Source organism: Mastomys coucha, unplaced genomic scaffold, assembly GCF_008632895.1.
Source record: "Mastomys coucha isolate ucsf_1 unplaced genomic scaffold, UCSF_Mcou_1 pScaffold14, whole genome shotgun sequence".
Classification (NCBI taxonomy): Eukaryota; Metazoa; Chordata; class Mammalia; order Rodentia; family Muridae; genus Mastomys; species Mastomys coucha.
The window spans coordinates 131,733,551-131,757,761 of NW_022196896.1; the positions used below are offsets into that span (position 1 = coordinate 131,733,551).

At 43.2% G+C, this 24,211-nt stretch overlaps 1 protein-coding gene across 6 annotated transcripts in view; it reads right to left on the reverse strand.

The window, feature by feature from the left end:
* Ptprm (protein tyrosine phosphatase receptor type M) overlaps nucleotides 1-24,211 on the reverse strand; it is a 705,361-nt gene that overhangs the window by 397,585 nt on the left and 283,565 nt on the right. For all 6 annotated transcript variants that reach the window (XM_031368638.1, XM_031368643.1, XM_031368642.1 and 3 more), the window contains exon 4: nucleotides 13,679-13,757. In XM_031368638.1, the coding sequence (XP_031224498.1) occupies nucleotides 13,679-13,757 (79 nt within the window). The remainder of the gene's footprint in view (nucleotides 1-13,678; nucleotides 13,758-24,211) is intronic.

Here is a 24,211-nt window from a genome sequence, read left to right on the forward strand (position 1 = left end):
TGAAAAGCTTACGTAAGTCAAATGTCTTTTCTACATTGTTCTGGAGGCACCAGAATACCCCTTATTTTTATCAAAAGGGTAGTCCTTGAGTTTTATGTGTCAGAGGCTTTTCCAGGAACCACTCTCCTGAGTTCTATTTCTCATATAGGGAGACTTGATTAGCAAGATTTCCATTTCCAAAACCCAGGGCAGATAACTAAGCTGCCCTCCCCCATCTTCTCTGCCTGTCCTAACAGTCCCTGTCCCATACAGGGTGGGTCCCCTGCTTATGGAATCCCAGCAATGCTGGTCCTTCCACAAAGCCCCACCATTCTCTCAGCTTGTCCTGGGACCTCCTGTGATGGTAATAACAAGGGCAGGTGGAGCTTGGTGTAACTGGGCTCATGGTGGTAAAATTGTATTAAATGCATGTTAGTTCCATTAATGAAACCATAGGCGCATAGTCTTTAGAGCTGTTTGCTTGTGGATTCAATGGGCCACAGAATTCTTCTCTCCCACCTTTGCTCCCTCACCTTTGACTGCTGACATTTTTATACTATATTAAAATTATAGCAATTATTTTAGGCTACTCTATACCAAAGGGCCCCAGTGTTAATAAAAAACAAGAAGACTACTGAGATTTGACTAGATTAAAAGGACTATATTGAAAATGAAGAACTATTCTCTTATCAAAGAAATTGATCACTACTATGTTTCTCACCAAACGTATATAGAGACACAGACAGACAGACAGACACATACACATTCCCAAACACTCTGTCTTTCTCACTAACACACATATGTGCACACATACATATTCTCAAATACTGTCTCTCTCATAGACCCACATACATACACTCTCATATACACATTCACATACACGCACACACGCACACACACACACACGTGCACACACACACACAGAAGGATTGAAGGAAAAATTAGGTTAGCATTCTAAGCTAAAAAATCCGAAGTATTTTTAAGAGTCAACATCATATAATAGAAAATTGTACAACTCAGGACAGGCTGGCTATAAACCAAGCACCCAAGCACTAAAAATCTGACACAATATAGGAAACCTGTATGATATATGAAATGTATATAAACCTCTAGTTGATACATGTGAATGATAAACAAACATGAATGAATCCCATGTTTCAACTCATGCCTCATTTGCAAGATTATGATTATTCAAAGATACTCTAAAATCTTTAAAGGGACCCCAACACGTGATTGTTCCTAAGAGGTTTTGGGTGACAGATTCTCAACATGCAAACCCATTCAGTGTGACCCTCACTGACTAGACTGGAAATACCTCTAAATGTTCACCTTGCCTATAAAACAGCTTCAAGTCCGTCATCCCATGTGGACATCAATGCAAAAATGAGATGACGCCTCAGTCCTCTGTCCCCAGTGGAGTGGACAAAGGTCAGTTCTTAACTACATCACATGCTTCTTTTGCATCTGGTCCCAGCAGATCAGCCTTCCTGTGACTCTTGGGCACGTGTGAAAACAGCCTACAGTCCACACTCTGGAAGAGCTGCTAGATCCACTTCCTGTGAGCATCCCGAGCCCCATAATCCTGTCAAGGCCTCATCAACTCAGAGAGAAGTCTTCAGGTGCTCTCCATGAAGGCCGCTCTCCTCAGAGCCCAGCCTTCTCACAGCCTTCCTCACTTCCTGTCTTCCCCTGGACTCATCTCCCAGTAATGAGGGACACTCTCGACACTCCTTCATGTTTGTCCTTTCTCATTCCGGTCAAAATTGCTTCTGAAATTCTTCTTTCCAAGTTATGAGGCAGCTTTCCCCCCATTCACCCTTCTTGTGACCTCTTCTAATGGTGAGGTGTCACCCATTAGACCACAGACATTTTGCCTTCCAGAGCTATCTCTGGACACAGGTCTCCCAGCAGCTGTCTTCTGCCAACAGGCAGTCAACAACCAAGAATAATATATATCTGCAATTCCATAAAATAGTTAACCATTATCATCATCTTCATCTTCATCATCATCATTATCATCATCATCATCATCATCATCATCATCATCATCATCATCATCATCATCATCACCATCAGATCAATATCATCTAAGGGTCTTAGAAGCAGAAACATGTCTATATGAGAATATGTATGCATCATCCTTGAGTGGAGCTCTTGATTACAAGGAACTATGGAAACACGTTGTCAGACACCTACGTCTAGTGTCCAGCTCTCCCTGTAAAGGCGCAGCTGAGATTCCGGTATATCACTCACAGGAGTGCAGCGAGGAAAGACAGTGGCTTCTGTTCCCTAGCTGGTAAGCTCTGGCCTAGATATCTAGTTATCTGGCATCACATAAACGTGATATTCTAGGCATGTCTAGAGAACGGCAAACACACCTGTGAACAGCTGTCCCCTGGGGAACAGGTCTTCTTTAAGCAGATCTTTGCAGCTAGTGAAGGGGAACTGGGCACAGAGAAGACATGGGCAATAGAAAGCAGAGGCTCATTTCAAATGTGAGGGAAGCACCCAATATACATTAACTTTAGAGAGCCAAATTTCTCCAATGATAACAGTAGAGTTTTAACAGGCTGACAGACCACAGTATGAGCTGGCTTGATGTAGCAAGCCATTTGCAGAGGCAGAGCTTATGGTCAAAGAGCATAGAGATGGCACTCTTAGTGGACTGGGTTAGCCTTCATTGTAAACTTGACATAGCCTAGTATCACCTGAGTGGAGCTTTAGCTGAGAAACTGCCTTGATCAGATTGGCTTGTGGGCATATGCACATAAGACTGTCTTCATTATTACTCAATGAAAGAGGGTATAGCCCACTATGGGCGGCACCACTCCTAGGCGGGGGTCCTGCACTAGTCAGTAAGCTCTCTAAGCACAGGCCAGTGATCCAGCCAGAGTGAACTTAGCTAGCATGTAACAACACCTCTGGCCCCTGCCATGTGCCACACTTCCTTGGCTGTGAAGCGTTCCTTAGCTGAAGGCCCTGCTGCATAGCTTAACATGCCCTCTGCCCTTCCTTCCCCCGAGGAATGACAGTGAGTGGGAAATACAAGATGAAATAAACCTTTCTCTCCTATGTTGCTTTTAGTCAGATTGTTTTATCATAACAGTGAAAGGAAACTAGAACATCCTATTTGTAAGCAGCATCCTACCAAATATTGCCCACCCACAGGGGGTTCAGTCAAGTCTACAGAAAGGATCTTGTCCAGGAAATCTTCCCCCTGACTTTCTCAACTGTCTGTGTTGTGGTCTTTTGACAGCCTGGGTCCTTTCTTTCATTTCCCCAAGCTTTGGGACAAGGACTTCAACTATTGGGGCATCTCTTGGACACTTTTGTGTAAAGGGTGAACTCTTAATGGGTGTGTTTGAATGCACATGCCGCCTGGACCCAAGTCAATTTCCTAGTCTTCTCCTTTGGATGGTACTTCCAGATGGTGAGATCCTCTGCTTCGACTGAGGGCCTGACTTTTTTCTAGATTCCTCTCAGGAAGTTCTGGGTGACTGAATAGCCCCTTCTCATGTCCTTGCTGACTGCATGTCACTGCACACTGACTCAGCACACCACACTGCATATCACTGCACACTGACTCAGCACACCACACTGCATATCACTGCACACTGACTCAGCATACCACACTGCATATCACTGCACACTGACTCAGCACACACACTGCATATCACTGCACACTGACTCAGCATACCACACTGCATATCAATGCACACTGACTCAGCATACCACACTGCATATCAATGTACACTGACTCAGCATACCACACTGCATATCACTACACACTGACTCAGCATACCACACTGCATATCACTGCGCACTGACTAAGCACACACACTGCATATCACTGCACACTGACTAAGCACACACACTGCATATCACTGCACACTGACTCAGCATACCACACTGCATATCACTGCACACTGACTCAGCATACCACAGTGCATATGACTGCACACTGACTCAGCATACCACTGCTGCTGATGTGACTTACTTAAGGAGCAATTAGACCCTCAACAGCTTCTTCCACGAAACTCAAACATCAGAGGGGCTTTTCCCCAAAACTCTCCTCCGAGGCAGATTTTCCATGAGCTAGGGAAAGTGAAGCCCTTGCCTATTACCTCATTGGCTCCCAATGGACTCAGAGATGCCCCCAAACGCAACTGTCTGAGGTTAAAAATAAAAGGCTAATTAGAGACAAAATTCAGCTCACAGGTGCAAAGGAGCACACATCATACAAGACAAGATTGGTGAAAAACTTGAGCCTTTATATTGAGCAAGTAGTAATTTTTTTTTAATCTGACAGGAACAATGTAGATGACAACATAAAATGAAACAAAGATTGGAATCAACTTTTATACATATATATATCCAATGGGTAGAAGTAGTAGTTGTGTATGTGTGTGTGAGTGTGTGTGTGCGTGTGTGCGCGCGTGTGTGTGTGCGTGCGTGTGCGTGTGCGTGTGCGTGTGTGTGTGTGCGCATGTGCGTGTATGTGCGTGTGTGTGTATGTGTGTGTGTGCGTGTGCGTGTGCGTGTGTATGTGTGTGTATGTGTGCGTGTGTGTGCGTGTGTGTGTATGTGTGTGTGTGTGTATGTGTGTGTGTGTGTGTGTGTGTGTTCACACCTGATTCATTGATGAAACTTACAAGGATGCTTTTGCATTTGTCCATCGAAGCACATGAAAAGCCATGGATATTATACATATGTGATATCTCCCCATCTCTACATGGCATCACCAAATTAGCCGCGGAACTCTATCAGGACTACTGGGGAAGGCAGCTCTGAGATAAGAATTCAAATGTTCAAGGTCATGTGACTTAGATATTTGATAAATGTGACTGGTTTAATGCTGTTGGTTAAACTGTAAAAATACAAATTAATAAATAAAACATGCTGAGTTAGCAGCATGAGTTTGATAAACTATGGTAGAATTTCAGTTTGTCTTATTAGTCATATAAACTGATGCCAGATTTGATAGAAACTTAAGATTATAAAAAATAAACTTGTTTTAAATCAGCAAGTCATTCTGACAACTTTTATTTCATGAATTATTTTTTTTCTAAATTTGCTTAATGTAGCTTCCAGAATCTTCTTGGTGACTAAGTAAAATGAAGTATTTAAGTTTGTATATATCTGGCTTCTTATTCTCTCAAGAATATTAAATATATTTTGATCTGTTGATAAGTATATTCATTTGACAAATAACTGATTTTTGTTACTACAAACATGCATCACTCCAGGGTACGAAAATGGTGTATTCATAAAATTTATTGGTGTATGGAATGCTGACATATATGAACACGGTTCCCACATGTTTACTATTTAGTTATCATTGTAATAAAAAAGAGTTACTAATAGCTAAAAGTTATAACCATTACATATATACAGAAATAGCAGATGAAGTGAAGCAGCTTTGAAAAACATTCAGGAGGGAAATAAGTGTGTTTCATTAGAGAAAAGAGACTAATTCTATCCTAAGATAGAATGAATGCTTTAAAAAATACAGTTTAGAAGGGAGGGAAGAGAGGGTATTATACAGAAACCCTTAAATGGATATGTGAAATTACAAATGATTTTTGAGGAAATGATTTTGACTTGATTTGATGGGATTTATTTAGGAATGTATTTTAAGATAAGCTGTGACATGAACAGTACACATTGTAAAATGGCTGTGAATGCCTCAATGCTTTTCTTTCTGTAAACAAAAGAGAAGTTTTATTGCCATGCTCATAATAAAAAAAAATCAGATAGAAACAAGGCTGTTTCATCTTTTAAGTAAGCACTTGGAAAAATCAGGTAGTTTAGATCATACAAGATTAGCTGCAGGTCTTGTTTGTCCTGGGCTGTGTAGGAAACTGGATCTTTTCAATATTAAGAACTAAGAGGAGGGGTCCCTCTCATCCATGGTACCTTACATTTATCCTTCCACCTCTTCTGCCTGTCTTCTCATCTTTCATTTCTCTCTCCCTTTTCCTCTCTAGGACCCTTGTTCTCCAGGCTTCCAAATATCTCCAAATCCCTCTAGGTTTCCTTCCATATGACTACTCAATTCTTTCTACTGAAGAGCACACTGAAGGACTGGATGTGCAAAGCCCTGTGCATCCCTTCCTCCCTGACAGTGTCAAGATGTAGGAGAGGCTCCATGCCTTCCCAATCCAGCCTTTCCTTTTAGAGACATGAGACACAGAGCACAACCCATCCACTCCTACAGCACCACTGGAGTGCAAATTACAAACATCTGTTTAATTTGCAGCATCTTGGACAAAAATTCCATTGATTAATTCTTTACTATACATTCCCAGGGTCATTCTGGAAGGACAAGGATGGGCTACTCAAATTATGTCCTTTGTCAAACTATGTTAGCTTAAGTATGAGATACTTAAAAAATAACTTCTCTTCCCCCATCTCTGAAATAACTAGGCTGCTGTCTTATTGATCCCTCCAGTATGACCTAAGAGGTCAGGACAGCCACCATAACCAAGAGATATTCAGCCCCAAATGTCACTAGAGGCAGATATGAGAGATTGGTCTACACCTCAGAGATGAACAGACATGCTGCAGCGCTCCTGTACCTGTGAACTTCTGCATTTCTTTTAACTACACAGAAGGCCAATGTAGGCATTAATAATTAAGTTCTTATATAAACTTTTTCATTTTTTTTATGTTACATTTTTAGGAATCAAATGACTAAGACAAAAAGCAAACAAACAAAACGAACTTATTTTAAAATCAGAGCTGTCAAACTCTGATCTGTCAAGCTCATACCCGTTTACATTCTCATTGAGAGGATCTGAGGGTGCTCTTCCGGGTGTCTCTTCTAGAACACCAAGAGCTAACTTCTGTAGTTTCTCTTGAGAAAGTAAGGAACTCTATGCCCTTTGCTCTGTCTGATAACCTCTTAATAATAATAAAACATTTGGGCAGCAGCCTTCTTGGTGATTCTATTGATAATGCTCTAGCAGTCTTTGTCCGTGTTGATTAAGGATGTTTGGGAAGAATGCTTTTTAAAGGGCCACATTGCCAACACCTACTGCCTGACCTAGGAGTGGAAGGGCTAATTCTTCACTGTAATTACTGATGTTGGTGCTGGCACTGCCTTTAGGACACACACATGTCATCTGGAGATCAAAGATAGGGCCGTCCCATCCTCTCTGCTTTTGTTAGTTTGTAACACCACTCCCTAAATGGCTTATTGTACAGGAAATTACTTCTTCCTATGAAAAGTATTTCCCCCCCTAATGTGGCTTCTCAAAGACTATAAGGGTATACTACTGCTCGAAGGGAAAGATGCGCATCCAAAGGATGGGTGTTGGCCCGGATTGTTTTGCAGAGTGTCTTCCCCTTGGATTACCAATTGCCTTTAATCTATGAAATAGTATGGATGGCATGCTTGAAACACAGGCTGCCAGAGTGGATTGGAGTGGCAACTGGCTAGTTCAGCAAAAGCTACACCTCAAGTGGGAACCAAGTAAAGCCATAAATTCAAAGGATAGCTCTTCAGTGGGCAAGCGGTTTAAGGTGGATCCCACACTATGATTCCTATTTCAGTTCAGGCATCATCATCTACATAAAGGGAAAGTCCTTACCTACAAGGAAAGTCCTTACCCACAAGGCAAAGTCCTTACCCACAAGGCAAAGTCCTTACCCACACGCCTTTGTGGAAACCTTTCTTTGTAAAATATTGATCTTTTTCTTTTAAAATACTCATTTAAAGGAGTGGGATGGAGTTTTTAAAAGACAGTTCAGGTCAGGTATTCTGCATACTGAGCCCTCAAAAGAGTTCTGCACCATTTAATATAACTGACCTATCCTTGGAAAGTGGGAAAGAGCTCAAGAAAAATGTCTCTCTGGCCAGCAAAGTTTAGAACTCACGCTGAGCTAGAAGGCCCGGCTTTGCCAAGCTCATTGGAATTTTAGACACAGCACCTTCAGAATGGAAACTCTAACCCATCTCATACTCAAAAAGAAACACTTCCCCCCTCTCTAAATTTATAGGCTCGTTTATTTCCCGTGTACCCTTTCAAAATGTTCCACCAGATCCTTGTGAAATCCGCAGGAGCTCTACAAACTCTGTCTTCCATGAATAACAAGCAGGCTGAGCTCAGGCCTGCCTTTCTCTCCTTCCTGCTACATCCTCACTGCTTTGTACAGAGTGCCAAGTTCTCAAATATTAATTGATCCCCAATCAGCCTTTGATCCCAAAGGCAGGGGTTATCATTGACCAAGACACAAATCCCCTCAAGATGGTTCATTCCTATTGATTCTTCAAAGCCTGCCCCAACATCCCAGCCACAGACCGGGAGAGGAGTAATTGGCAAGATCAAAGTGCAAACTGAAGCGGGACAGAAAACGGGAAGGCCCCAGCCCTCTTATTTACACTTACATCTTAATGGGATGGCAAAGGCTGAAGTGAACTAGACATGTGCCCAGTGTGCCCGACAGCCAGAATAATCTGAAAGCAGGCCTCTCTCCTGGCCGCCATCATGAGCCAGGAGGCACTGCCAACAGACCAGCCAGGACTGTCTGGTAAACACTGGCAAACGCTGTACTCGCCAAGCATGCTCTGAATTTTAACATGGTCACAAATGAACTCCCCAGAATCTAAGAAATGCATCGGTTTAATTATTTAGATTTACTGTTTCCCAGTAAATAATTCAAGAGTGGTTATCAAAATGGATACTTAATCATAATAATGTAGGTTAAGGAGCTCTTCTTTGAAATGCTGAGACCAGAGTGTTTTCAAATTTCGAATACTAAGATTTTTAGTATTTGCACACATGTAAGCGAAGTCTTGGAGATGGGGTTGAAGTGTGAGCATGAGATTCATTTATGTTTCCTACACACCTCATGTTCGCAGACTAGAGGTAGGTTTGTGCAACGCTGTCAGTGTTTCTGTGTTTTCACTATAATCTGTCACACGAATTCAGCTGCAGTGGGGGTGAGCACGTGACCAGTAACTCAATCACACGCTTTACATGACGAATTTGGAGGGCATGCGAATTACATCTCAATAAGTCTGTTGAAATAGCTGTTATTTATAATACATAAACACATGCAAGGTGATAATGGCAATGCCCACAGACTTCCGGTGGGGGCACTCACCCATAAAATTGGCACTGGGTGAGAGTTTATGGGGAAAACATGCAAATAAAAATAGTAAGGATGAAGTCATTTGGTTTGATCTTAAAATAGGAAGGCTTCACAGGTAATATTTTGTGAGATGTCTCATCAAGATTGCTAAATAATCATCAATTGTTTTTGAAATTTTGATGCTTGTTGAATTTAGATTCTCAAAGGAGCGTAAATACTCCACGTGTATGGTGTTCTCTGCAGGGATAGAGTTGCTGAGTCTTGATGACTGAACTAAGAATCATGAGGTCAGGGACAGCCTAACCCACACAGTGAGAACTTGCCACACCAAGTGAGGTCCAACATGATGCTGGCAGATATGTGGCTTATGCTGGGTTTAAACAGAGAAGGCATCTATGGAATTGGCTCTGTGCTCAGTTTTTCCTGATGGGATTCCTGAACCAAATTCAAATACATTTAGTGTGCATACCAAAATCAAGAATTATCTGTGTGCATTAGAAGGGGGCCTCAAGCCGACCACTGCTGACGTTTTACAGTCATCTCCACCACTCGGGCTGAACCTGAATTCTTCTACCCCTACATTAACATAGATTTTATGAGCAACTGCATCCGTATATGAGAACAACTATCGTTGAGAAACTGCTGTAATGGCAGCTCATAAACCCATGTGAGTACAAGCGGGAGCCTTCAGAGTTAAGTCAGCAAGACTCAGCAACTCTATCCCTGTGGAAAACGCCATTTACACGTGGAGTATTTACGCTCCTTTGAGGATCGAAATTCAACAAGCGTCAAAATTTCAAAAATGATTATTATTTAGCAGTCTTGATGAGAGATCTCACAAAATATTACCTGTAAAGCCTTCCTATTTTAAGATCAAACCAAATGACTCCATCCTTATTATTTTTATTTGCATGTTTTCCCCATAAACTCACAGACTCTGGCAAGGCATAACTACTGAAGAGCTATCATCAGGGCCACTGCAACATCCATCACCTTGGTCACCGGCCCGCAGTTCCATTGTGTGTCCCCTAAGACAACTCACAAAACCAATTAGGTATGAGTGTGTGTATCTTCAGAGGAGGAACCCTAAGTAAGTCCCCAACAGTCCAGAAAGCTGACTCCACAGGAACGCACAATGCCACAACACTGCCCCACATGACAGAAGGTTAAACATCAGCCTGGAACCCAGCAGGAAGCAAGAGGCCACATCTGAGGAGCTCCTCCTTAGCCAAAAGCCATAGGTAGAAGGAAAGAACGCAGGATGCAGACTTGGGATCCCCTGCATCACCTTGGCTGCAGGGTCCCTCACCTGTGTCCACTGCAGTAGCAACATCTGCCCTGCAGGCAGCTCGCTCTAAGAAGCAGGAAGGCAGGGCAATCAATGTGCTTGGCACTGTGGGAATGTGTTATTTTCTGTCCTCCTTTTACACAGTGACTCAGAAGCTACGAACATGCACACGAGCAGATCCTGGGGCACTTTTCAAAGCTGGAGGCTATGGCACCACAGACTCGGCTCAGTTCCAACTCAGATAATTATGTTCTGTTTCCCGAATTTGCCCAGATGTTTCAGCTAGTCACAGCCTTGTTTTCTTCCTTTTTACTTTTTCTGGGGAAAAACAAGTGGGGAGGTACTTTCTGAATCACCCCCTTCCCCCATCTTGCTGATAGAGAGGAAATAATGGCAGCTTTGGTCGCATACAAGATGATGGATCCGTGTGAACCTGCACATGGGGCAGGCTTCAGAGGACAAGAAAAAGACATCCAAGAGAGTAAAGGCCACACAGATGAAATGAGGTAACTGTGTCATGATACCCTTGTGGGATAATGACCACATGGTTGCTCGCTCGAGCTACACTGGACTGTCTAATGATCTATTCTAATTCAGGCGCCAGAAGAGATGCTGAGCTCTCCCTGCAAGTGTGTGCATTTTTAATACTGTGGACCTAACCGTTCTTTCATGATTTGGACAGGGGCCATAAGCAGAGACCCAGGAAATGGAGCAACTTGCCAATTTCTTTGCATGCCAGGCATTCTAAAAATAAAGCAGACTGCCATCGCTCAGATGGCCAAAAATGTAAAGCCCGACAATATCAATTTTAGGAAAGGATACAGGGGAAATAAAACTTCTAGGCAGCAGCAGTGGAATGTAAACTGGTTCAGACACTTTTCATAGCAATTTGGAAGGAACTGATAAATCTAACACGGTTTCTCCCGGCATTCCAGCAACTTGGCTTCTTAGGCATATACGTGTACTTTTCCCATGGAGACACACACATGCTATACCACAACAATAATTTTAATAGACAAAAACAGAGGAGCAGGCACCAAGTGTTCAAAAGTAAGTAAAGGCTCTGATATAGTCCCTGTGACAGAACACCATGGCTTGATCTTAAAAATGGGTGTGAATAGGGAAAAGAAAATCTATTGAAGGCCACAGTTATCACTCCATATCCGTAAGCTCTACTCATGGAGATTCAGCCAACTAGGAAGAGAGTTGATCGAGAACAAAGGAGCTTTGACTGAGCACGTATCATTGCCCCGCCCCATCCTGTCTGCTCTTACAAAGCCTTTAAATTATACATGTAGTGGTCAAAAGATGACTCAAAGATTCAAAGAAGGTGCCAAGGCTACGCCCCCTTTAGAGTATCCATGGACTTGTGGGTTCCGTAAACCAACCATCAGTAGACTTCATGGGACAGAAAGGCAAAAAACACACACAGATGAATATCATCCGTTAGAATACATGGAAGGCGAAAGTAACATCTGCTGAAAACTAATACTATCAATACTTACTGCTTATGAGAAACATAGTTCACACATGTATGTACACTCATATACATACATGCATTCACATACATACAAACATACATACATATGCATATATACACACAGACAGACAGACACATAGACACATAGACATACCTGCATGCATGTATATACACACATACACATATAAACACACAGGTTATTTGTGTTCACTGCCAAGCAGGGTAATTTTCTTAGTTTTTTTTTTCTTTTATTTTTCTTTTCAATTCAGGCCTGGAACCTATGACACTGAGATGCTATGCCTACTTCCACAGATTGTATCAAATGGTTGAAGGAAGTGGGAACTTGACTCATCCTGAGGAGTCTGTCCAAGGACACAGGGTCCAGTAGAAGCAGAAAAGTTCCAGACCCTAAACAAGCAACTGCCTCCCTAGGGCCAGGAGGCAGATGCATGGACAGCTCCTGTGCTGAGACAGATGCATGGACAGCTCCTGTGCTGAGACAGATGCATGGACAGCTCCTGTGCCATTAGACAGAGGCATGGACAGCTCCTGTGCTGAGACAGATGCATGGACAGCTCCTGTGCCATTAGACAGATGCATTGACAGCTCCTGTGCTGTGAGACAAATGCATGGACAGCTCCTGTGCTGAGACAGATGCATGGACAGCTCCTGTGCCATTAGACAGATGCATGGACAGCTCCTGTGCTGAGACAGATGCATGGACAGCTCCTGTGCTGTGAGACAGATGCATGGACAGCTCCTGTGCTGTGAGACAGATGCATGGACAGCTCCTGTGCTATGAGACAGATGCATGGACAGCTCCTGTGCCATGAGACAGATGCATGGACAGCTCCTGTGCTGTGAGACAGATGCATGGACAGCTCCTGTGCCGTGAGACAGATGCATGGACAGCTCCTGTGCCATTAGACAGATGCATGGACAGCTCCTGTGCCTTTAGACAGATGCATGGACAGCTCCTGTGCCATTAGACAGATGCATGGACAGCTCCTGTGCCGTGAGACAGATGCATGGACAGCTCCTGTGCTGTGAGACAGATGCATGGACAGCTCCTGTGCCATTAGACAGATGCATGGACAGCTCCTGTGCTGAGACAGAGGCATGGACAGCTCCTGTGCTGTGAGACAGATGCATGGACAGCTCCTGTGCTGTGAGACAGATGCATGGACAGCTCCTGTGCTATGAGACAGATGCATGGACAGCTCCTGTGCCATTAGACAGATGCATGGACAGCTCCTGTGCTGAGGCAGATGCATGGACAGCTCCTTTGCTGTGATGATATCTGCCATCTTGGCCTCGGTTTACCCACTAAGCCAACTCTCCAGCTTTCCACTAGCTTTCTATAATGGCTCCTTCTTCCCTGTGTACATTCTCAAAGTACTAATTTGTAAGGACAAAAAGGACGGGCAAATCTGGTGCTTACAGATGGCTAAGGAAGGCACTTTATATTGGGTAGGTCCTAAGTCTACTGGATTCAAACTGTTTGGAACTGTGTAAGGAAAACATAGAGACAGAGATAGAAATGCTCTCGATTTGGGAACAGAATGTGCCAACTCGCCATATTTAATTCTGTGCTAATATTGAAAATAGAAATCCACATGTCCCTCACATCCACTTTGCCTTTTCAAAGATACCAAGATATCTCCATTTTCACACAAGCTGTGTGCTGTGGAGCGTCTAGGATCTGGAAGCCAAATCCAGAACCTTGGCATGAAACTCTACTGGCAGGGTGAGCTTCTCTCTGTGGTCCCTTCCATGCTTGGTCTGTTAATGTAACTGTTCACCAGTGACGACCCCCTAAAGGAAAGAGTACTCACTGCACGGGTGTCCCAACACCTTAACTTCATCGATAGCAAGGTAGCCTTGATGTCCAGAGGTCACTACTTCGAAAATCACCTGGAAAATTAAAAGAGATTAATGTCATTCATTTTGTGTCAGATTTTTATCAAGTGTCTCATATCATAAGGAATACAGGTTCCCTCATCCATCCACTTATTTTTCCTAAGGACTGTAAAGGAGTGGGTGACTAACACCTGCCTACCAGTGTTTCAGTATTAGGTCCCAGATATAAGTAAGACTGAACCTGCTTTAGTCTGGGGAGGCCAAAAGCCTGAGGCAGGTCCAGTCACCTACATAGTGATGGGAAACCATGACTGAGGACAGGTATGGGGAAGACAGAGTCTTGGAGCTATTTTTAAGGATGGAGTGATGTACCAAGGTCTTTAAAAGTCAGAAAACTTAAGTGGTGCTAAGTAAATCATTACACAGAATAAAAAATGTTTTCCTATATACAAACCCATTCCCGCATACACTGATATCTTCACTGAGGGGCCATGGTTCAGCTTCCTTAGATGAGATTTTGAAGGGGTTTGACTAGAAAGAGACATTTGAGATCCTGGGATTTTCCATATTTAGGAAGAAGAGGGATAAGGAAGAGGGGAAAGAGGAGGAGGAGGGAGAGGAGGAAGAGGAGGAAGAGGAAGTGGGGGGATGAGGGGAGAAGGGGAGGGCAAAAGCAAAGGAAGAAAGTTAGTTACACTTAAGAAAGAGCAGGGTGTTTTATGGTGGCTGACTGTGAGGCCAAGTTGACTGGATTGACTTCTCAATGCTTGCTAGGATAAATGACTGCTTCTGAGGGTGCTTACTCAGAGGGATGCACTACAGGGACACTGTTAGGAATGCAGTGGCACCACCTCACATGCCAGGGGCCAGATGGAGAAGAGGGGGAGCACGAAGCCTAGAAGGCAGGCACCCCCTTCTCAGCTTCCCAGCCACTACAATGGCACTGTGTTCTTCTAGCAATCTCTGCTGCAGTGGGCTGACACCTGGAGTCGGGAGCCATGGCAACCTTTCTTCTATGTCTGTGATGCCTATTTCAAGCGTTTTGTTTATTTGCTTGTTGTTATTTGTTTGTTTGATTGCTTTCTGTGCAGATAACAGTACCAGACATCATGAGACAGGCATGTACTAGGGTGGCAGCCCATGAGGAATTAGTATAAAGCATGTGAGGAGGAGAGAGGTGACGTAATACACGTGCAATGGTAGACATGGTCATAACTGGGTCCTTCAGGTGCCAAGCTCAGTCATGGTGGGTTATAGGAGACTGCTTAAAGGTCAAAAGAATCACTTCTCATTCACATGGAGACAAGGCCAACAAAAATCCAGATGAAAGGAGAATGATAAAGTCAAGGTCCAAAGTAGTAGGAGATGTTTTTAGGCAATGTGATACAATATGGGAATGGATGGCGCATTTGAGAGAAATTCATCCTCAGAGAAGAGAAAATGGAAGGGGTGTCAGCTTGCTTGTCCCAAGGAATTGCCTGAAGGCATCAGAAGAGCCCAGTAATTGTTCTCCTCTTTATTCTAGAGAAACAGAAACATCTACTCACATAAAACGCCTGTGCAAACATACTGAACTTACTATTCACAACAACCAAAGACGGCTGGGAAGTCTTTTAATTAATGAATGATTACACGGACTGACCCAGCTTACCACAGCAATGAAAAACAAAACAAAACTAACTGCTGTCATTATCAACAGCATGGATGAATCTACAGGAGCTATGCTGGATTAAAAATAAAAGTCAGGCATAAAAGATTACACCTCATCTGATTCTATAAATGCAATATCCTTCATGGTCAAACCTCAATAGGAGTAGAAGCCAGACTAATGGTTATCAGGAGTGAGGGACAGTGGTAGAAATGGTAGGAGGGAGGTAGGTGGTCTTTGAAAGGGGCAGCCTAAGCTATTCGTCAGTTTCTACTGTAAGCACCTTCTCAAGTAACTGAATTGTGTAAAATTAAGTGTGCATGCGCATGGATGTGCACACACACAGAAGCATGCAAGCATCAGAAAGCCCATGGAAGTCATAATAAGTGTTGAACATCACAACATTTCTAATACCCACCTGTGGCACCACAACTGGCAAATTGTGTTTGCTTGAAGAAATGGGATGCCATGCCCATGGGAGAGTCTCTATTATCTTTAACTGTTGCATGCTGCTCTTATCTTAAAACAGTTTAGTTTAAAAAGTAATTGTGGTAGTTTGTATCGTTTTGATCTAGGAGTGGCACTGTTAGGATGTGTGGTCTTGTAGGAGTAGTTGTGGCCTTCTTGGAGTAGGTGTGCCACTGTGGACATGGGCTTTAAGAGCCTCATCCTAACTGCCTGGATGCCAGTCTTCTAGCAGCCTTCAGATAAAGATGAAGAACTCTCAGCTCCTTCTGCACCATGCCTGCCTGGATGCTGCCATGTCCCCGCCTTGATGATACTGGACTGAACCTCTGAACCTGTAAGCCAGCCCCAACTAAATACTGTCTTTACAAGAGTCGCCTTGGTCATGATGTCTGTTCACAGCTGTAAAACCCTAACTAAGACACTAATTACAAAACTATTTACTAAGTACTTTACTAAGTTACATGTACTATGCAGATACCCTAGATATCAGTTAATATAAAACTGTTTAGATAAACATATATAAAGTTTATATAAGACAATTTGTATAAAACATAATTCATAATATATTTAATGAATTTTTAATTAACAAATAATAAGTATGAAAGTGAAAAAATTCTCAAGGATTTCATATTTCAGAAGAATGAGTAGTCTGAGGCATGCAGTCATCTTAAACTCCATCTGTCTCCAAACGCTGTGCTCTCACTCTTGCATACTGAGCAAAACCTTGGCTCCTAGGATTGCTTTGTTTGTGTTTATGCTAAACCAGAAGACAGCAACCCACAGAACCCCAGATGGAAGCGCTAGGAGCCAGGGTCCAGACTGCAGGCATGGAAAACCAGAAACAGACTCACAGCTCTGCACCAGAACGCCCTGAAAATAAAACATAACACACACCAGCGAGAGTGGCCCCACAGAAGAGCAGAGATGAAATAAAACTCTGTCCTGCTCCTCAGTTTAATATGTTGTTTTCCACTGATGACACAACAGAGAGGAAGAACTGCCTGGATATCCCTGCAGTGGGGTCGGGATAATTCATTTCCTTATGCCTAAGGACTGCAGAGAGGGACAAAAAGATGGATTTCAAGAGCAAGCTAAGGAAACCTTTTTGAGGCTCTGAAAACATAAGCCTGGCTATAAGAGCCACCAGCTGCAGCACCAGTGGTGGCACGGCAGGATCTGCAGAGACCTGCCAGGTAGTTCGGTGAAGCAGGACTACATACCACAATCCGGGAAACAGCTGGCCACTCGCATATCTTTACCTCTCCCTAGGCTCCACCATAAGTAATGCCCCCATCCTATCTCTAGCTCTGCCCCGGACCACCCTATCACCTGCTATAGTCTCCCTTTTCCCCACTCCCTTCTTCAGTAGATTGCACAGAGACTCCCTCTCCAAATTGCTTTATCTCAGTCTCTACCTTCATCATTCATTCCCTGGGAGCCCACAAGCCATGGGAGCCAGTGAAGGGCATAGACTAACTCCATAGCTTCACCTCTTTCTCAGCTTCTCCCCAGATCTTGCTGCTCTGGACTCTCCTTATTCTCTGCCCCCATTCCAAGGGGACTATGTAGAACATGGCAGAACAGGACTGTGTAGAACATGGCAGAACAGGACTGTGTAGAGCATGGCAGAACCGGGTGCTTTCCTTCCTCCTGTGAACACAGTTCAAAATGTCTAGAAACACATTTTGTCTTGAACCCCCAGTGGCCACACCTATCAGGATCCCAGAAGAATGTCCTACCAGGCCACACACAGCCACCACACTCTCCTAAGAGCCATAGAGGGCAACGAAAAACAAGAAACAAAATACCTACCCAGCAAAGACAAAACCAGATATCAGCACCTAGAATTGCAATTTTCCAAAACCCAGATGCCTGGACACTAGTGTAAAAATAGAGTAACAGCCAAGACAAGATGTCATCACTAGAGCCCAGCACCTCTACCATAGCAGCCCTCAATACTGCATAGACCTGAGACACAAGGAAGAGACAGCCTTAGGACTGCAATGGACCTGAGACACAGGGAACAGACCTGAGACACGAGGAACAGACCTGAGACACAGGGAACAGACCTGAGACATGAGGAACAGACCTGAGACACAGGGAACAGACCTGAGACACAGGGAACAGACCTGAGACACAGGGAACAGACCTGAGACACGAGGAACAGACCTGAGACACAGGGAACAGACAGACTTTACAACAGTCTTTATGACGATGATAGTGGTTCTTAAAGAGCAAAGAAAGAAACCCCTTAAATAAATGAATGAACATACAAGCAAACAGTGGGAGGAAAGGAATTAAACCATTCAAGACCAGAATGTGAAAATAAAATTAATGAAACCCAAACTGAGGGAAATCTGGAAATGAAAGACTAGGAGCTCAAACAGAAACTTCAGAGGCAAGCTTCCTAATGGAATACAAGAGATGGAAGAGGGACTTGGACAATGGAGTCATGACAGAAGAAATGGACACATCAGTCAAGGAAAATGTTAAGTCTAAAAATCTTCTGGCATAAACCATCCAGGAACTCAGGACACTCTGAGAAAAGACCAAGTCAAAGAATAAGAAGAATAGAGGAAGGAGAAGAAACCAAGGTCAAAGGCATGGAGAATGTTTTCAACAAATTCATGGAAGAAAATTCCCCTAACCTGAAGGAGATGTATATCAAGCTAAAAGAAGCACACAGAACACCAAATAGATTAGACAAGAAAACAAAGTCTGCTTGGATATAATAATCTAATCATTAAACATACAGATAAACACTTTCAGCAAAGTAGCTGGATACAAAATTAAGTAAAAATAAGCAAATAAATAAAAACTAATCAGTAGCGTGCCTATATATAAATGGCAAATGGAATGGGAAAGAAATCAGGGAAAGAATACCTTTCACAACAATCTTAAATAATATAAACTACCTTGGGGTAACTCTAGCAAAGCAAGTGAAAGACTTGTGTGATTAAAACAAAACAAAACAAAAAAACGTTAAGATATTGAAGAATAAATAAGAACAACCAACCAAGCCAATCCGATTTGACTGAAGCCCTACCCCGTGAGATGGAACCGACCACTGCCTGGGTGATCAGGAACCGGAGGCTAGACAGTCCCGACACCTCCTGTTTTAAACACTGTTCTAAAGTTTTTCTTAAGTAGCAATAAAACGACCCCTAATTATATTCTGCTATACTCATAGATTGTTGCCTTGCTCAGCCATCAACAGAGGTGCTTCCCCTTGCAGCACATGAGAACAAAAGCAAAGACCCACAGCCAGATAAAATGCAGAGAGTGGGAGTCCTTGGAACACTCAGCCCTACATGGATGTCTCCATCAAGTTCCTCCCTGAAGGACAAAGGGAATTCTGCAGAAGAGGAGGCAGAAAGCATGAGTCAAAGAGGATAGAGGGCGCGAGAGCACAAGTCCCTAAACCCACGCAATCAAACCTCCTTCGAGCTCACAGAGACTAAGGCAGCACACACAGGGCGTTCATATGTCTATACAAGGCCCTTTACATACATTCTATGGCTTCCAGGTTGGTGTTGTTATGGGATTCCTGAGCGTGTGAATGAAGTTGGGTCCAATTCTTGTGCCTTTTCCTTCTGTTTGTTTGTTTTGTCCATTTCCAATTGATTCCTTTTATTTTATCTCTTATATTTTCTTTAAAAATAACAAAAATAAATAAATAGGTAGAGATAGATAGGTAGATAGATAGATAGACAGACAGACAGACAGACAGACAGACAGTGCTGGCTACTGACACCATTTTTACTGGTAGGTACTGAAGAGTGTTGCTACTCTGGTCGTAAAAGATTTTGAGCAGAGTTTAGAACCAAACAGCCAGAGTCCAAGTTATTTGTGAAGCTGAGGCAGGAGAATCACTTCATCCCAGGAGTGAGAATCACTCAGCCTTGACTTTGGCATAGCAGGACCGAAAGGCAACAAAATAACAAAATGAATTCTGAAAGATTCAGGTAAGGCCAGCTCCCTCCAATAGGCAGCCTCCACTGTGAGGCAGAGACTTTCAGAGTGCACTTGCCAGAGGTAGAGACTCAGCAACAGGTGCTGGAGGTTAACCAGAAGAAAGAAGAAGAAATGAGCTTTGGAATATCTGTATTTGTATGTGTGGTTAGACATGAGGGAGGTTACCTGATACAAATCTAAACCAATGTGTTCAATGTTGCTTCAACAACTGAAACACCTTTTAAAGGTGGTTTTAAATTTGCATTTTTAATTACAAGTTTGTATGTATATATGTGCAAGCACATGCATGCACATGCATGAACATAGTGCTCACAAAGACCAGAAAGAGCTGGAGCTGAGTCACAGACAGCTCGTGGGCTGCCCCATGAATGCTGAGAACCAAACCCAGATCTCTCCAAGAACAGTGGTATGTCTCTTCACAGGTATGCAGCTTACTTTTGGAAGAGGCATTTCCTAGCTCTCTCTTAGTCACTTGTTAAGAGCTTTGTAAGTGTGGCCTTTGTCAGTAATATTGTCAAGCTTACATCCAGAATACAATGGTCAGTACAAACCATAAGTACCCAGTAGCTCCAGCTTATACTAGTAAGAAACAGGATGCAGAGCAGATGCCTTGAATAGGAGGCTGCAATGCAGCAAGCAGCTATGGATGACTCCCTTTATTCTCTATTATGAACGCCTGACAGTGAAGAGTTCCATTAGAAAGTTTCTAAAAAATAAAAAAGGTTAAAACTCTTTTTAAAAATAAAATTTTTCCTTTCTAAAATATAAAAAGGGGTCAAAGACTGAGGCCCACCTTCAGAGGGCTTCTTGGACATGGATTTTACAATCCCATCGGAAGGTCCATTCTCGTCTGCTCCTGTCCTCTTGGCAAACCTTCCCATTTATCCTTTCTAGTCAGAGTCTTTCGTAAGGAAGCTTCAAAATCTAAACTGGAATTTTGTCTCTCTGCCTTTTTTTTTAATCAAATAAGCCCCCCCCCCCTTTTTATTAAAGAGCAAGGACTGCTTTGATGAAGCATTGCAAGTGTGTGCAGAACTCAGGCAGCCACGGGGATGCCTGCAAACCACAATGTCTAGGTTCAGGAAAGACCGAGGTTAGAGAAAACAATAACTTGGAGAAACCAGCTATACTTCTGAAAAAAGGAAATGCACCAGGGTGAGGATGTGCTCTGCAGGCACAGTATGTTGGCGTTTACCAAACACAATCGAATGTATTAAAAAAAGGTCCTATTTATTAACCCAGGCTTGCTTTCTTTGGGGCACTGAACCAGGACTTTTAAAGAAAGCCTAGTTTAAACTTTGATGGATTGATTGGTTAATTGATTGTTCGACTAGCTGAAATATTTGTATAGCCTGGGCATCTTTTGTATTTACTCCCTAGTTTTCCACAGTCAACCATAATGAAATATGAAATGAACTCATGGCTGGAGACTGGTACCCTGACTCAGAAAGGTCAGTCATTTTTCTGGAGTCGCATAGTATTTGGCAGGATTGGAATGCAATCTGGTCCATTTCCCCTCCACGTATGAATCCTTGTCATCTTACTGAAACTGTCAGGTGTAAACAGACTTATGACATGTACATATTGTAGAGGAAATGCAAGTGCTGCAGGCTTTCATCATGGCTGTGTTCCAACTATGAAGGATTCGGTGCATGGTCAGTGACAAGAGCTTTGAGGGGGGTTTTATTAAGCCATAGAGAAGGATTTTGGTTGATCTGTGGTGACATGAAATGGGGGCTGCTGATAAAGAGGATGTGTGTGGTGATTTTTACAAAGCTTAGGTTGGCTCTCATTAGTTTATTTGTATGCAAATCATTTAGGAGGTAAAGGCCAATTAGGAGACAGCTCCAGAAACCTTGGCTCTGTCCATCCCTTGTTATAGTGGATATGCGGGAGTTGGACTGAAGAGAGGATATGAGCAGCAGGTTTCTTAAGACCTGGTGGGCAGGGTGAATCCCTTTGCATTCTGTGGTTTTTCAGGCTCATAACCTTGTAACCACAAACCATGGTTATCAGGCTTGTAACTTTGTAACCACAGACTGCTTCTAGAGTGCTGGGATTAGAGTCAGGCTCCACCACACCTGACATATGACACAATTTTAACAACATAGAAGTTAAAAAGAGAATTGGCTAACAACTGCCAGAGACCAAATCTGTCCACCCACCTGCCTGTGCTTTGTTATCAAGCTCAGAATAGGTTTCTTTTTTGTAGCTTTCATTGGCAGGAGGAAAATCAAAATAATACCAGCATTCTGTGATAGAGGAGAATGATATGAGATTCCAATTTCCACACCACGAATAAAGTTTTATTGGCTCACAGCCATGCTCGTGCATTTACATTTTGATTTTGGCTGATCCCAGACAACAACCTCAGAGCTGACTGGTTGCCACAGAGACCGTCTGGGCTGCAAAGCCTGAAATATTTACTATCTGTTTTCAGAGACTTTCCTGCTTGGCTTTCCAACACACTGTCATTACTCTGGTTAACAAGAGAGCACATGTCAAAAGCAATGCTTTGTCACAGCTAAGTACAATATGCCTGCCACTCCAGTAATGGCCGGTAGAAACCTCGCTTCAGTGGTTTTCAATTCTATTGCATAGGTGTTATTTTAAAAGCCCACCGTGGCTTGAAATGTCATAACCAAGTTTTTAAGACGTGTAATTGCAACCTGCCAAAACCAAACAATAAATGCTAATTATTTTACAGACACCCCCCCCCACACACACATACTGTACAAAATAAAATCCAATGCAGAATCAAGTTTTTCTCTGTATAAAAAGCACTGAGGAAGTCTAATCCTTTAACATGAGCACCCCTCCTTAGCTCCTGTTACTTGCTGTAGTCCCTGGTACCAGGATGTGGATCACAGGCGTTGGTCTGCTTGTGCTTGAGTTTCATCCTGGTGCTGGGCTCAAGCACTCTGACAAAAACTAACCCCGGGGAGTGAAGGGTTCGTGTCAGCTTACATTTGCAGGTCACGCCAGTCACTAAGTCGGGACAAGCACTTGAGCGGACATATCTTTGTTATGGTTACTATTGCTGTGATGAAACACCACAGCGAAAGGCAAGTAGCGGGGCCGTGGAGGGTATGTGACTTACGTTTCCAGAGCCATAGTCTATCATGGAAGGAATTCATGACAGGAACCTAGATGCAGGAGCTGAAGCAAGGCCATGGAGGGGTGCTGCTTACTGGCTTGCTCAGCCTACCTTCTTTTAGAAGCCAGGACCCCCAGCCCAGGGATGGCAGTATGCACCCACAATGGGCTGGGCCCTTCCTCCATTACTCACTAGTTAAGGAAATGCTCTACAGGCTTGCCCACAGCCTGATCAAATGGAGGCAGTTTCTTAATTGAGCTTCCTTCTTCTAAGATGACTTTAGCCTGTGTCAAGTTGACATAAACTAACCAGCACCAGAAGGCATGGAGGAATAATGCTCCCTGGCTCCTTCTTCCAGGCTCATGCTTAACTAGCTTTCTATAGAGTCCAAAACTACTTGCCCAGGGATGGTACCACCTCGTGTGCTGGGCCCAGCTACATCAATTAACAATCAAGATAATTCCAGCCAGGCATGCCCACAGACCAATGTGATCAACAGGATCAAGGCTTCCCTTTGCGATGGCTCTCAGCTGTGCCAAGTTGACGATTAAAGGTGACTGGGACATCTGATTTTAAACAAAAGGTACATTTTATGTGTAAGTATATATCCCAGTTTGGGTCTTTGAGACTGTGATACAACACCATGAACAAATGCCACTTGGGGAAGGGTTTATTTGGTTTTCACATTCTGACCACAACCTATCATCGAAGGAAGCCAATGGCAGGAACTTGAGGCAGGAATCTAGAGGCAGGAATTAAAGTGTAGACCATGAGAGAATGCTGCTTATGGGCTTAATTCCCATGGTTTGCTCAGCTTGCTTTCTTATACAACCCAGGGCAATCTGCCCAGAGCTAGCACTGCCCACAGATGGTTGGGTGTTTCCATATCAGTCATCCATCAAGAAAATGCTGATAGAAGACAATCTGGTAGAGGTGATTCCTCTCCAGAGAGGCCCTCTTCCCAGTGACTCTTGTTTGTGTCAAGTAGATAAAAACTAACCAGCAGCAGGTGTTGTATATCTGTTTAATGTGTGCACCTATGTGCAAATAAATCCGGAGGCTGAAAGACAATGCCAAACATATCCATTAATGGAGTCTCCATTTTATTTTCTGAGACAAGGTTTCTAACGAACCTGCATCCCAGTAACTTGGCTAGATTGGCTGGAGAGCAAGCCCCAGGATTCCTCATCTCTATCTCCTGATTACAAGAGCACACTGCTTCACTAAGCTTTTTACTTGGATGTTAGGGGTCTGAATTTGTGGCAAGCAAGTTTTACCCAGCCATATTCACAGTCCTCAAACAAATTTCTTGAAGAAGAA